The 14,635-nt window shown below is 44.3% G+C and overlaps 2 protein-coding genes across 3 annotated transcripts in view; one reads left to right on the top strand and one right to left on the bottom strand.

The window, feature by feature from the left end:
- The window catches only part of LOC149330964 (uncharacterized), a 36,363-nt gene that overhangs the window by 6,706 nt on the left and 15,022 nt on the right, over positions 1–14,635 (bottom strand). For both annotated transcript variants that reach the window (XR_016285754.1, XM_089561695.1), the window contains one exon: positions 1,548–1,668. Coding sequence is in view for 1 of the 2 variants with exons in the window: in XM_089561695.1 (XP_089417821.1) it covers positions 1,548–1,668 (121 nt within the window). In the remaining variant the exon portion in view is untranslated. The remainder of the gene's footprint in view (positions 1–1,547; positions 1,669–14,635) is intronic.
- LOC149330966 (uncharacterized) lies at positions 3,088–14,287 on the top strand. The gene is made up of 7 exons (XM_089561283.1): positions 3,088–3,227; positions 5,865–6,053; positions 8,954–9,111; positions 10,642–10,715; positions 11,383–11,463; positions 13,586–13,809; positions 13,889–14,287. Exons 2-7 carry the CDS (start codon positions 5,943–5,945, stop codon positions 14,285–14,287), a joined length of 1,047 nt encoding a protein of 348 aa, XP_089417409.1. The 5' UTR covers positions 3,088–3,227; positions 5,865–5,942.

Genomic DNA, 14,635 nt, shown 5'->3' with positions numbered 1-14,635 from the left:
ATGGTTGAGGTTCCTGGCGTAATTGACTCGACGATGCGGAAGCTGTATTTTTTTGTTCACTAAAACCGGACGCTTTCGCAAAACCTAAACATGACCGAGACCAAGCAGAGCGATATCAAAATTAACATTCTCTCTTAGTGCATTCATGTACAGTCGTGCAGACACTTGTCTAGAACGCTCGAACTGCGCGCTCTGCTACAGACTTACGACAAGGCTCCGCGGCCTGGGAGGCCCTCTATAGATTTTAAAGACATGAGGAGTTAAACGCGATCCACGGGAGTGAACATGCGTGATAAGGTCGGGTTTAGAGGCCTAGGTCGCTCGTAAATGCTACAAGTTTACCCCCGTGTGCGCCGCCGTCTGAACTCTCTAGACAGGTGTGTGGACGGCTGTACACGTCCTCGACTGCTATTATTCACTCTCAGTTTGCTTCATTAGGCGACATATACTGCTAAGCAGGCCAACAGTAAGATCCGTCCGTGTCAGTCGGCCTCTTAGGCAATCGTAGTGCTTTCGTAAATGGGTGGCGGGAAGTGCAGGAAGGTTGCAACCGTCTATAACAGCAATGAATACCGGCAGCCTATCTCTAGCAGACCCAAGAAACGGCTGCGTGAACCGTGTCCGGTTTTAAAGCAGCAGAGTACTATGCCTCACAGAAATCAGGCATGGCGTCTTGAATGCCTCAAATTCATGTACTCTTTATTCAATTCACCTCGCTTTTATTCGCTAGATAATTATTTGACATTTTCAAAGCCTCTATCTGCAAGGATCCACCACGCCCTAAACCTTTCGCCATTTTATGCCCTCACTGCACTAACTTCTTTAATTACAGCTTTTTCACCCATACCATTGAAGTATTGAATTCCTTAGCAGGCAACATCCGTTCATTATCGTTAGAAGAGTTCTTACAAGCTTGTTCCTAATCTTGTATGATTGCTTTCTTCATTTTTGGTGTTCTTATTTGCAGTGTTGCTTCTTTGTATTCTACTGCACTCCTGCAGTAGCCTCGGCAGAGGCTGGAGTATATGTAAATAATTAAATAAAGGAATATCTGTATTTTTAGCGCGTAGCTTAGTTCCTTAAAGCTCTCGACAACTATAAGAAAAAACATGAGGTGAACGTTATGCATCTTCATTCTCATTGGGTTTCATTAAGTATGTAAGCGTTAGAAAAGCGATGCCAGAGCCATAGTAACCAACGCCGGATTAAATGGTTCCTACTAATCTTCAACCGGTCATCCGCATATTTACACTTTCCACCTGACGGCACCTGCCACCGTTGGTACACGAAGGAGCCACCTGCCACGTGCTATGGTTGGCAATTGGCAAAGTGGAGAGGAGAAAATTCCCTCTCTATTGAGCAGTAATGATCAAGAATGGCTCAGCAAATACAGCGTTAACGAAGAATGACCCAGAAAAAAAAGAGAACGACTAAGCATTATGTTAATAATGAAGACGTAGGCGTAGTTCAACAGTTCGATGACAATAAGCAGCAACTCTAACTAAGCATCAAGAGCGCTTCATGTAGTCATATAAGACAATACTCACATGAGAAACACGCATTGCTTATCACACGGTGATCGTGGCAGCCGGCAGAGCAGCAAGCGGCCGAGCTGTGAGCAGCATATACATTCGTTGCATCCCGCGATGCCAGCAAGAATGCAGCCACCTGAATGAATGAGTTTTCTCTCCTTGTAGTGCCATACGCGTGTTTGCCTCTGAATGCTTGTGAGTATAGTTGGTATACAACACAAGACTGCGAGAAGACAAAAAAGACTACGAAAAGTAAGGAGCACAGCTAAGCTTCTCAGCAAAGTTGACCAAAGGACCATTAATGAGCCGAGAAGTGTATGCCAAAGCAGAGAAGAAAACATGAAGAAATAAGAACCAGAAGAGAAGCGACGAAAAGCAAGAACTAATGCTTACGCATTGTAATCACATAATTATAATTAAGCGTCCCGTAATTTTTTAACATATAAGATATCTACGTCGCAGACTTTTTTGTTTTCTAGCCACAAAAAATGTGATATACATAATGAAAATTTGTGGGCGCGAACAAACAAAAGACAGCGAAGAAACCACAGGACAAGCGCCTTTTTCACAACTAGTTTAACGGGAAGGCAACAGACACTTAAATAAAAAAAGATATCACAGGTAGGCACCGATAAAAACAGTTAAGATTCCATGTTATGACTGAACAAACTCAAAACCTACGCAGATAACCTTTTTCCTTTTTCGTAAGCGATACTGACGGCTTACTCACGCAATTACCGTGCGAGGCAATGTGGAAAGCTTCCATCACCTCCCTGATTCTTTGTTCAGGGTGACAGAATAGAACCACTGTTGCCACAAAAATAGGCCCGCAATTATTGCATTCTTAAAGGTGTTCCCTCACCCCTGAGGCACTGCCATTGTTGTGCTCTTGAAGGCGAATATTCAAACAACGCCCAGTCTGCCCTATGTACACCAGACCACAGAGAAAAGGGATCTTGTACACAACTCCTGTTTCACAGCGCACAAACGGAGCCCGGTGTTGGACTGTGCATGCGCAGGAAATACGGTCAACCTTTTCCATCATGATTTTCATCATGAACGATCTACAACTAGCCCAGCTTTCCCTTCTGTGATACACATACACGCATGAGTTTAGAGAAGACGAATAGTGCCTACATAACCGAATGTCCGAGTGAAAAATTGCACCCACCTGTCAACAACAGACAATCGAAGTAGTGAAGGTGCAGTCAGAAATTTTCACCCCCGGGCCACTAGATGAACATGTAGCACTTTGGTCGCTGATCTACCATGGGGATGATAGCAAAGGCCGTGACCATAAACTGTGGGGACGCCAGTGCAATCATCACTCCACGTGCTAGCATGCATGCCATGATTTCATTTCCCCTTCCTGCTACAACTTTCCTGCATCCGGCTTGCGATGACCACGCTCTGGGTGACAGTGAGGGTGAGTGCACAGCAGGCCAGCCCCTCGTGTGCGTCACGTCACACCCGCGTCACTGCAAGCACGCGGTAAACTGTCGCCGGGCGCGTGATCTGATCGTGCGGTGCCGCGAAACCATAATCACTGGCACACTTTATTCAGGCCCCCGCGCTTTAAGCGAAACCACCAGCTACCTTCAAGCCTGTGCTGACTGCTTCCTCTTTGCTGGCTTACACTAGAGGAAGCTCAACTTGGGGAAGCTTACAAATCACCTGGGATAATGTTGCAGCCAGGTATGTTTAACAATTATTCACCTTCTCTTTAGTTTAATTTAAAAAGGAATAGCTGCAAGTGCGTATGGGCGTGCAAGTGTGCGTTATATGCCATAGTGCATGCTCTCACACACGAAAAGTGCGTGGACGTTACTAGGTTCCATCCCTGTAGAGAGCGGCTCTCCTCAACAGCCTAAGGAGCAAGCAACGTTCATCCGCCCAGGTAGCAGTGATAATTAGAATAACGTTACAAATCTAGAACTTTTCTGTCATTTGAACGTTATGGTAGTGTAAAAAATGTCATGAAACAACGTTCTGTTTTCAAAACAGTAGTGTGTTAAAAACTCAAACGAATGATTAAGCTAAAAGATTGCTTTAAATTCTGCGTATTATATAGTTCAAATCAGAACTATAAAACAACATCGAAAGTGTAATTTATATCAAGCATTGCGTCTCGGAACTGTTCCCACTGTTCGTACAGTAATTACGTTCTTCTCCTAGAGGAACATTCCCACAAATCTCCCAGATGGGTCCTGTCTTGGATTGCAAATACGGCCCTTAAGCTTTATCAGAAAAAGTTGCTTATTATTTCCACAACTACCATTTGTGGGGCGATGTTCCTGGCTAGATAGTAAGAATTAAGGCGTGGAGATTCGATCAAAATTGTGTGCATTAAGTAGACTGTGGGGCTCAATTGTTACCGTTGTTGTCTTTGCTCCTTGCAAACTGTAGATTCAATTACTGTACTCTCACAACTAGCAAGACTGGCGTTGCGTGGTTTCTTTGCCATTTCATCGAAAGTGGCACAAATGTTGTTTCAATGTTTCCTAACAAATGGCTGTTTCATGTTCTCTAAACTAAGTTTAGGAAAATGCAATACCGAACACTTTCTAAAGTTTCACAAGCACTAGAAAAAAAAGACAATAAAAATAACGTATTAAACTTTGACCGAAACACAACCGTAACCTTGTTCTAACATTTTGGGGATTTTGGGGGCATACACGTGTGTAAGTAGCTCCAAAGCACAACTAAGAGTTTTGTTTTTTGGGGGGGCTAGCCAGCCTCCAACTTTATATGATGTTTAAGTAAAAAAATTACGCATTATTAAAATAGATTCGGGCTCTTTCAGCTAATAATGTGATGTGTAATTCATTATATGATGTAATCGGCTTAAGCGAATGTCGCGCCTACCGTGACAACATGCCTAATTTCCACCGTTTCTTAAGCTGCTGTTGACAGCGGCGCTGTAATTAGCGAATAATGTAATCGCCCAGACCTATTGCGATCATAATGCTCAAATTAGAGCCTGCTTTTTCGTCATAAAAGCCACTTTGGAACGAAGATATCATTTTTAGCATGGCTGTTATTTTGTTAATCGCCGCGAGGTCGATGTACACACCTTTAATAGTTCCTTTCATGAGCACAACGACCTTTGAGCTCAATGTAAAAGTTTATGATAAGGAAACACTTCACTGTTTGCCAACAAATACTTCTTCCCCACATTGTGCTGTTAAAAACATATGAACAGATGCTCTTGCTTGCAATAGAACCAGCTCGAAGTTCATCGACGTGTTGTGGCTCTGACGGTCGTTCACCGTAGCTTTCTAACTTTTAGCTGGTGTCCAATATGTGGAATTAAAATTAAAGAGAAGGTTTTATGAGAACACTTTAAATTCAAACTGGATGGCACATTGATCATGTCATCACAGTGTCTTTGTACCCATTAAAAGGCGCGTCGACCCTTACGGGGACCTTTTAAACGCGCGATGTCAGATTGTGCAAGTTTTAGTGACTAGTTACCTTTTCGCTGCGCTCATACAATTACGGTGATCTACGGGTTACACATACGAAGAGCTAAAAAGGCAGATCATCATCCCAAGCTAGATTTTTTTTTTCTCCGGAAGACACTGTAAACAGCCCACTAATGATTCAGTACGATTCGCTTAATACATGCAGCGGGCACCAATACGCAACTCTGCAGCGGTAAGTGTTATGCACAAAAATCTTTGCCGGCTTTGCCCCACCTCGAAGATACAGCATTACGTTTTTGCCACGAGGTGCGCCACACGTAATGAGATCCCTTAAAACCATTCAAAAGTGTACTTCAAGCAGCTTCATGGAAGTCATTATTGCTTTCAAGTGCACCCTCTGCGAATTTACTATTTTCGCTAACGGCAAAAGTCTAAAGCACTGAAATTATAATCCTGATTTCAGGAAACGGATTGATCGCTAATGCCTTTGCGAGATCAAAGCTACATGTGTACGATGAACTTAGTCAAGAAGCATTCTCACGGTTAAACATCGTGATAAGTCAAGCGCTCGATCATTGCGTTCTTTCGATAACGTCATCCTTAACAGCACTTCGCATGGAAACGACCAAACTGATTCCCCTTGTGCCTCCAAATAGCAGATTAATGTCGTTCTCTATCATCAACGCTACCTTCCTTAGTCATGTATGTCGCAGGTTAAAAACCCGGACTCATAAAATTCGACCCCGCGAAAAGCCACACATCCGGCTCTGTCGGTGCCGTGCGTTGAGCCGCGAACGGCGGAACCCGAATAATGAAAATTACAAAGGAGGCCCTGACGGAGACCCTTCACGGTGCTGTTGTGAAGGTGAGTGATCGAAACCTGCGAAAAAGGTAGCATTTTTTTTAGAGCTTCCTGGTTTCCCACGCTTAAAAGAGAGAGCCGTGCGATGGAATTCCGCGGAGACGTCCAGCTCAAGATTTGAAGATGTTGTCACTCTTCGCCTTCGTGCTCGTGGTACTCGAGCATTCTTTCGCTGCGAACCCTTCCTACCCCGAGTTACAAGCCAGCCTCCAGCAGTACCAGGACGCCAGCACGGTGAGAACATATTTCGTTTTGCGATTCTTCACCGTGCATAATTGCTATTCTGTATGAATTCTAAAGAGAATGAGCAAAAGAAGAAGTGTGCGTATACTCTAAGGCTGCAGTTTTGACCAGATCTTTACCTCTGCTTAGGGCAGGTAGGGACCGCAGATACGAATCATGAGACTGAAATAAGTCGAAGAATAAGAATGAGGTGGCGTACATTTGGCAGGTTCCCTGGGATCACGAGTGGCAGTTTATTAATATCCCTCAAGAGAAAGGTAAATAACAGCTGTATCTGGCCGGTACTCAATTATGGGGCACAAACGTGGTTGGAGGGGGGGGGGGGGGGCGAAAAGGGTTCAACTTGAATAGACTACAACGCAGCGAGCTATGGAAAAGAAAATTATAGGTGTAAAGTTAAGAGACCAGAAGCAGGCAGAGTGGGTGAGGGAACAAGCACTGTACAATGACATCTTATTCCAAATCAAGACAAAGGAATGGGCTTGGGCAGAGCGTGTAATAAAGGTAAGATAACCAATAGTCTCTAATACTAAGGGACTAGAGAGCAAAAAAAGACAGTCGTAGCATAGTGTAGAAAGTGTACAAAGCTAGATGGGTGAATGAGATTAAGAAGTTTGCGAGGTTACGGTGGCTGCTGCTGGCCCAGGACAGGCTTAATTGGAGAGATATGGGAGAGGCCTTTGTCCTCCAGAGGGCGTAGTCAGGCTGATGATGATAAGGATGAGCATCTGCCACGATAGCCTTTGCTGCGTGAAAGTTATAAATTATATTAGAGCATTCATTTATGTTTCAACTTTTTGTGCGCGATGTGGTATAACGTCCCCCTTCAAACCAGCTCCACCTAGAGGTCCTGCAAGCGTCGTAGCCAGGAGCAAATATGTTTGCCAAGACGACGCACACACACAAACACGCACGCATAACACGGATGATTGAAATAAGCATTAACCGTGCTGAGAAACCATGCAAACCTGGTAATCTAGAAATATCATGAATGCAAGAAAACGGTGCTCGTCATGCATCTTAATTCCGCCTTAATCATCACATCCCATGCCGGCCTTTTGCAAAGGTCTCCGGTCACTTTGTTGGCGCCTGGCCTGGGCAGTATTGCGAAGTTTTAGCACCATAACTAGCGCTTGCACGCACTGAACAGGTGGCACGTGAACCTTCGAGCAGGGTGGTGCCTAACGGGCACTTTGTTGTGGAAGAGCAAAATCTTCACGCTTTATAACAAACGGTTGTTGAGATGGCAATAGCACCACACAGTTTTCCAACAAGCACGGCCAGAAATTATTGAGAAGAGCATTTTGTTCAAGAGAAGTTGTTCATTAACGCAATTTCTTTGTGTGTGGGGAGTTTGCACAGTAAGAATCAATATATCCGCAAATCGCACCTGACGACGCTTTGAGTTTTTGTTATCGTCAAGAACTCACCCCTGTGGTTTTGTAAGGCAGTCGTAACTACTCTATGTGAGTGCAAGACAAACTTTAAAACAAAAATTTTGCAATAATCGGAAGATTATACCATTCCTAACAACATCTTTTCAAAAGTATCTTAGAATACTCCACAGTTCTCCTACAAATAAAAGTTACCTCCAAGAAAGCTGGATGTGTAGAACGATGCAATTTGCTGCTTCTTGAAACTTCTAACTTTCCAAGACTTCACTTCTCTTGTCTTCTTTTCGTGGAAAAATGGTTTGCTTTCCTCGCTTACGTAGCGCCAAAGTTGCATTACAATAGAACGCGTCTCGCGAAAGGCTGCGGCGATGGCCGAGCTGTTTAAATGGAAGCTGAAACGGTTTTTTTGTTAGAATTCGAGGTTATTGAAGAATTCGAATCTATCAAGGTTCTAGATAAAGCATGCAAAGTATTTTTGCACTAGCAGTTAATAGATGACATAATCGTCGATTAAAACCACGATGATGTTTCGGCTTCTCCTCACTACGTTGGAGGAGTGCGAGGAAACTCGGCAGTGACGTCATTGTTGCCGAAATTTCAGATGTCGGCCGCTTACGCCTGCATGCTGCTGTGCGTCGTCAGATGGCGCCAAACAATGCATCTTGAGCTTCACCTTCGATGGCGTCGGTTTTCTTCCATGTAATAACCGTTTCTTCGCTGGAAACGTAGTGCCATAATACGTGACGTCGTTGTCGGGGCCTCTGCCCGTCGCTGTGCACATCAGAGAAGCCTGAACGCCGACGACGACTTTATTCGCCGATTACGTCAGCATTTCAAATGCTAGAGCAGAACGATTTCGCAGGCTTCACCTTCACATTTTGCACATTCGGCAGCCTTAAACTAAAAAAATTCTAAAACCGCTTCAGTTGCCCTTTAAGGCATTGGGACACTAAGCTGCTTTGTCTTCGGTGACACTGGCTTAAATCACGCTCTCGTGTATGATGTTGACAAGCTTGTCTCTTGTAAATAGCATTCGAGCGGAAACTTTCGGGCTCTTTACGAGAGATACTGCTTAATTTTCCACCGTATATTAGGATTTATGTTAATCGCAACGTTCTCCGCTGTTTCCGCACAATGTCTACCTGAATTTGCTGAGAACGAGAGATAAGAGAATTTAATGCTTAAAAAGAGAAAATAAAGTAAGTTTCAATAATAACTCCTTTTTTTAGAGCGTTAGAGATTCAAGGCAGTTTGGCAAAGGTTACTATTCCTGCTGCTTTTAACACGCTCTTTATTTTTTATTTGCACTCTCTTTGGCGCCATAGCAGTGTTGCGGAAATACTCTCTGCTTCAAATGAGATCTAAGCTCACATATGAGAGAGAATATGCCATAATAAAAACCAGTGTATTTATTACTCTCATACTTACTCTTTCTTTTTTTTCTGGCTCCTTATGAAATGCAGTCGTAAATTGTATTTCACTGTGTTTTCTTCGCAGTGCCTTCCAGATTACCAAGACTGGAGCCTTGTGTACCGAAACTTCGCCGAAGACCCATTTTTAGGGGGCACAACTGGATGCGTTAAGTTCGATGAGGTGGGACCTTACGAAAACTCCACGACTACTATCCTGATCACCGAAAATGGAAATGAAACAACGTAAGAAGAGTGCGATGCAAAGGGTCTCATAAAACAATATTCTCACCCCATTATATCCCTCAGAAACTTTTACCCACGTTAATATGTACTACCGACACCTATCACCACGCGTGCTTATTAAAAGGGGCTTTAGAGAGGCGGTTTTGTGCACTAAATGTATTAAGCACGGCGCCCTGAACATCTGGCAGGCTCAAGAGAAAGGCCAGCTCTCCTACCCTTTACGCTCTGCCATTAGACCTAAGACGTAGCACTGTCTCCATGGTGCTACAGGGGATTTTAAACGAGATATTGCATGGCCCATTAAAGTAATTTAGGTGTGATATGTATGGCATATCTCAAACTGTAGAACATAGGCTGGGATTTGTTTCTGGCATAAATGGGAATTGTGTGTATGCAAAGGGCAACAAGGTTCTTAAGCTTCAACGTTTTCATTTTGAAGCGAAAACCTTCCTTAAAGAGCCAAACACAGCTTTTAAACAACAGCGCCGCATTTGGGTCTGCCAGGGCTTCTGTGTAGTTTTGCTTTGGGGCATCGCTTTGCGGCCCACCAAGACGGCAGAACGACAAGTCCTCATCAGGCACCAGTTACATCTTTTATCATGTTAACCAAGGCCGATTGGATTATGCTGTTCAAGCAGAAAGAAAATACTCTAATTTATTATTTCGTTACTGCCCCAACACTTTCAAAGCAATGTGATATGAATTCTGCAGTTCTCACCGACAGAATTTCCTCTGCAATATGCATCAGAATCGTTTTAGCTGGGTGAAAGCTTTAGCGTAGTGAAGTTATAAACAGAGCTCCTAGTCCTCCGGAGATACTTTTAACAACGCTAAGGCTCACTAACACTAGAAGATATCATCTGTGAAGTTAACAGGGATCTTTTGTCGCATATCCTGCAGAGGCCAATCAAGTTTCTAGCACCGGCACTACTCTGCTCTTCTTGTTTCATGTGTTAACCTTAAGCACTATATGCTTGATGGTCCCCCTGAGGGCAAACTTGGATACTGTCTGAAGACTACGACTACCGCGAATAGTGCTGCAAGAACTCTTTTCCTTCGTTTGCGTTTGTCTGTAGTTTCCAACCATTTTTTCTATGATTATAGTAGGTTTTTATTTTTTGTTATTGTGCCGTCGTTTCACATACCTGAGAAAGAGTCTAACAGACTTTGCACACTGTCGTTGGGAAATGGTGGGCCATTTCTCTTGACTCTATTACCATGCGCTTAAAGTCGTAATAGGTGGCCAGCAGGACCCTATTAATATTCGCTGTCTTTATATCGAAGCAAAGTGTGCAAAGTCCAAATTCTTGTGATGAAAAAGCGGCCTGGTTACGTGTTACAATATAAGCGATTAAAAACGGCGTGAATTTTTAAGAGCTTGGGTACATGAACTCCTTGATTTTCATATTCATAAAAGGGCCAATCCTGCTGTCAAGACAAGGAGAACATGCAGTTTTCAAAGTGGAAAGCATGAGGAAGGGGCCCAACCAAAAAAGGTTTGAAAACTAAACAAAATCTTTTCCACTGCAGACGCTTGAATGTCACCCTGGACTCTTCCTTGAGCTATACCTCTAAGAACATAATAAACATCACGTCAGTAGAAGGTGAGTGTGAATGACGGCATTCGTCACTAAGTGTCAACATTAACTCACCGCTGACAGTTAAGGCTATACATAAAATGCTTTTTCTAGCATCCGTTAAGCACTAAAACGCTCCATAATTTCCACCCATGGGATTGCTACAGTTTACGCATGCATTTTGACTGTCTGGAACTTCACCACAGCACTGTGGCACGCGGCATAAACCGTTCTACATGAGGGGGCTTTTGGCTCCCATTAAGTACGATAAAATCCTCACCTACAGCTCACTCAGCTGTTATTTTCTTCTCATTGTCTCGTGGAAAAATAGCCTCTGAAGTTAGTTTCCTCCTCCCCCTTCTCGCCCTTCTCCAGAGACGTCTAGTAACTTAAGCATGACTTTTATGCTAATCTTTTATTGCATCAATAATACAAATCCGTTAACTTATTTAACCGGTGCTTACAAAGCTTCAGAATGGTCCTTGATACGGGCTGAAGTGAACAGAGTACCTGTGAATCCAGCATTCCTTAGAATTCATAATCATCAATTCGGTTTGTAAAATCAACCGTACTAACTAAATAAAACACTAATCGAATAAAAAAATTCAGTTGTACTCTTTGAAGCTGTTATGATCTACATGTTCTTGCATTGCATTTCTCCTAACGTTGTAAATGCTTATTCTATCTTTTTCAGGAAATGAAACTGCTGAAATACACGTGATATATCGGGACTGCAGCACCTGCCTAATTTTACGCCATCCTTATGCTAAGGACGGTAAGCATGCGGGAACTCCCTGAATGCTGTTCCCAGACAGAAAGGTCGCAGAGCTTACACCGAACACAAATAGAGCGCTTCCTTTGCTCGCTAAGGTTTTGGGCTTGCACAAACCGAAAACAGCACTTCATTTTCATGCACCTTTAAGCATGCATTTGTGTTTCTTTTAAATATATTTCAGTTTCGATCAAGGGCAACGACCCCTAAACCCTAGGTATTGTCATTACACGCCTTTATTATGAGGACGATGCGCTTTAAGGTGAGAAGCATTGTTGAACTCAGACTTCTCAGGAATTTTCAGTGCAAAGAAATGGCATAAATAGCTTTGCCGCACATCGCATTCAGCAATGACTATCGATAATCCAAGCTCACTTAGAGCACGTGTTCACGCAAGCACGTTAAAGGTGCAGTGAAGAGCAATCTGAACTCCTTTTTAAACAAAGCGAATGAAGCGATAATATCGATTACTACATCCTCTGGGAAACTAAGTCACAGGGGGAGAAGCCTCATTCATAGCAAAAAAAAAAAAAAACGCAATCACTGTTATCGTTAATGGTAGTAAACAGCTTATAGAAAAATGTTTTACGGGGTTGGCATCAGAGCTCCTATGTAGGAAAATTATGTTCGTCCGTCTGTTTGTCTCAATCCTCCGTTAGCACCTGGCAAAATGGAGGGAGGCCAGTCCTCCTCTTCGCTTTCAGGTGAAAAGAGAGAGAGGAAAAGTGGGAAACGAAAGATGAAAAGAGGGTGGTTCAGGAGAGCACGCTGCCGGGCTAGTTGGTGTGGCATGAGGGCTCGTGAACGTCTTACGTGTCCTTTCTTCTGGCCCTCGTCCTTTTTTTTTGCGCTGACTTCTCTACAAAAAGAAGGTGGAACGTGACCGGTGGTGCGTGGAAGTGTAGAGGTTAATCCTAAAGAGAGAGAAAGTAGAAGAGGGCGTACAGCGCGTCACACTGTGAATGCTGGATTGGATCGGGAGAGTGAAGCGGCAGTAAGGCGCGCGGCATCGCGATTGACGGACAAGATCACGCCATCCAGAAAGATAGTCTGAACCCATCAGCGGCTATTTGCTTTGGTAAGACTCTAATGCTAATGCATACTCTGGCGCGTAAATCGAATTGATCACCTATAATTTTTTCTTTCTACTACATTCACGCATCATTACAATCAAGTAGCCGTGGAACACATTTCTCCATCTACCCCGCATTTTCCGGTACCCTTCTTGCGTCGCATTGAAAAGAAAAGAACTTTCGAGAGGCTCTAACGTTCAGCTCCATAGCACCTTCTTTCCATATGTCGCACATAACACTATAAAGCAGCCTATAAAGCAGCCCTGAATCATTCCTCACCAACAGTTAATGCATTCCTATCGTTTACTGTCCTTAGTGGATGTTGTCTCACAGAGAATAAAATACACCAAAAGACGGGTTTAATTCACGAGTTTACACACATTAAGCTAAGCTAAAAAACAGCAACAACCTACGGCGCATAGGGCTGCAGGAACCGCTAGTTAATGTATAGGGAACCCTCGCTGCACTGCGCCTCCGTGTGCAACAATGGGCACCCTAGATGTGCCAAGAGGAAAGGGAAAGAATTTGAAACACGAAAACTGTTCGAGCAGCGAAGGGGCATCAAGGTCGCTGAAAGGCTAAGGATCATCTGACGTCCCGGTAATAATTTGTCTCCTTTGCCTTCGCACAGCTCCGCCCTCCCCGTTGGAACACGTTTCTACTACGTCCGCAGCTGTGAACGAGGGTGGAGCTGGTGAATACTTTCAAGGTTCGATTACGCTACACAGAAATACCCCGAAAGCCGAAGATTGTACGGCCGTCGCCGTAACTCAGCTGGTAGAGCAATGGACGCTAAATGCGGAAGTGGTGGGATTGGATCTCACCGGCAGCATATTGTTGTTTTTTTCTGCTTTCTTATCAATTATCTTTAAGCCATCAATTAATTACAACAATAATTTTTTATTATTCAACAGCACAAACTGAAAGAACGAAACATCCCTTATGCTCGTAGGTTTCTGTGGCTGTTGGCTTCCGTCATGTATTTCATAAGGAGCACCTCTTTTCCCTTCAGTTGTATGCTCCGTTGCCTTACGTTGTTCACACCCCTGCAGGTAACGGATGCTCTTACTGGCGTCCCTCAAGAACGATGCAGCAACCAGCGGACTGTTGTGAATTCATCTACGACATCATGTGTGGCGCCGCGCCCAAATATCAGATGTACAACAGCTCGTGTGCGCCCTCACAGAACATTCCTTTTGCATGGAATCCGTTCAGTTGGTGGCCCCTGTTTCAGCCGCCTTTTTTCACTAAATCATCCAGTCCTCCCGGTTTCAAGGTACGTGAGGCTTCAGTGATGTCGAACTTCTGGGCGCATGACACCCGCGAATTCAAAGCTCTTCAATCCCTGGTTACAGATGTTTTCTTGGGGGCCTCTTGGTCAACAGGCTCCCAATGCCGCCAGCCCTTGGGCGATGTTGTCGCAGTGGCTGCCATCGTTCGGAGGTTTTTCGAATCCTCTGACTTCAAGTCCGCTCCCGAACATGGCAGAACCACCCGTGCCGCCAAACCCACTGGAGGCCAGCCCGTTCACATTTGGAGCCCCGTGGCCGAGCCCACCGTCGCATGGAAACAGTTGGTGGAACCCTTTCACATGGACTCAAACCCCGAGCATTCCAGAGCCACATTTACCCCCGAACCCATTTATGGCCATGCCGTTTCCCTTTGGAGCACCGTTGCCTATTCCAGCAGCGCCGGCAATGGGATGGTGGAACCCTCTTATGTGGTTCGCACCTCCGCTTCCCCCTGTCCTCTGAATAAACGTGGCTGTGCACAATTTCTTCAGCGGCTCTTGTCTGCTCTGCGCCTGCAGTTAATGCTCCGGTTTTCGTGACTGTTTTGAGCCCGAACCGCTGAGCATATCTGATATTCAGGAGTTTATGAAGTGGCAGTACCGCAAGCCGTAGGTACGTTATTCATGGTAGAACATTCACGAATGGTTTTAATGCGTTAGCACTGAAACCGCGTGTTGGGGAAATATGCCCTTTTGAAGCATCGGTTGGCACGTGGAAAAGCAGAGGGAAATCTCTCTCACTGCAAAGGAAAGAAAAAGTGGAAGAGAGAAAAAGAGAGTGAAAGACATCGACTGGCGGGTGGGGGAGTGT

The sequence above is a fragment of the Amblyomma mixtum genome, chromosome 9 (genome assembly GCF_055824585.1).
Source record: "Amblyomma mixtum isolate Tamu chromosome 9, ASM5582458v1, whole genome shotgun sequence".
NCBI classification, from domain to species: domain Eukaryota; kingdom Metazoa; phylum Arthropoda; class Arachnida; order Ixodida; family Ixodidae; genus Amblyomma; species Amblyomma mixtum.
Note: the sequence above shows the minus strand (reverse complement) of the source record. Positions and strands in the feature narration are given on the sequence as shown.

What these genes read in the sequence shown, in the direction of transcription:
- LOC149330966 (XM_089561283.1), top strand. Translation starts at nt 5,943, where the DNA reads ATGTTGTCACTCTTCGCCTTCGTGCTCGTGGTACTCGAGCATTCTTTC. An exon ending in GAAAATGGAAATGAAACAAC is followed by an intron (nt 9,112 to 10,641) that starts GTAAGAAGAGTG and finishes TTTCCACTGCAG; the next exon opens with ACGCTTGAATGTCACCCTGG. An exon ending in AAACATCACGTCAGTAGAAG is followed by an intron (nt 10,716 to 11,382) that starts GTGAGTGTGAAT and finishes TATCTTTTTCAG; the next exon opens with GAAATGAAACTGCTGAAATA.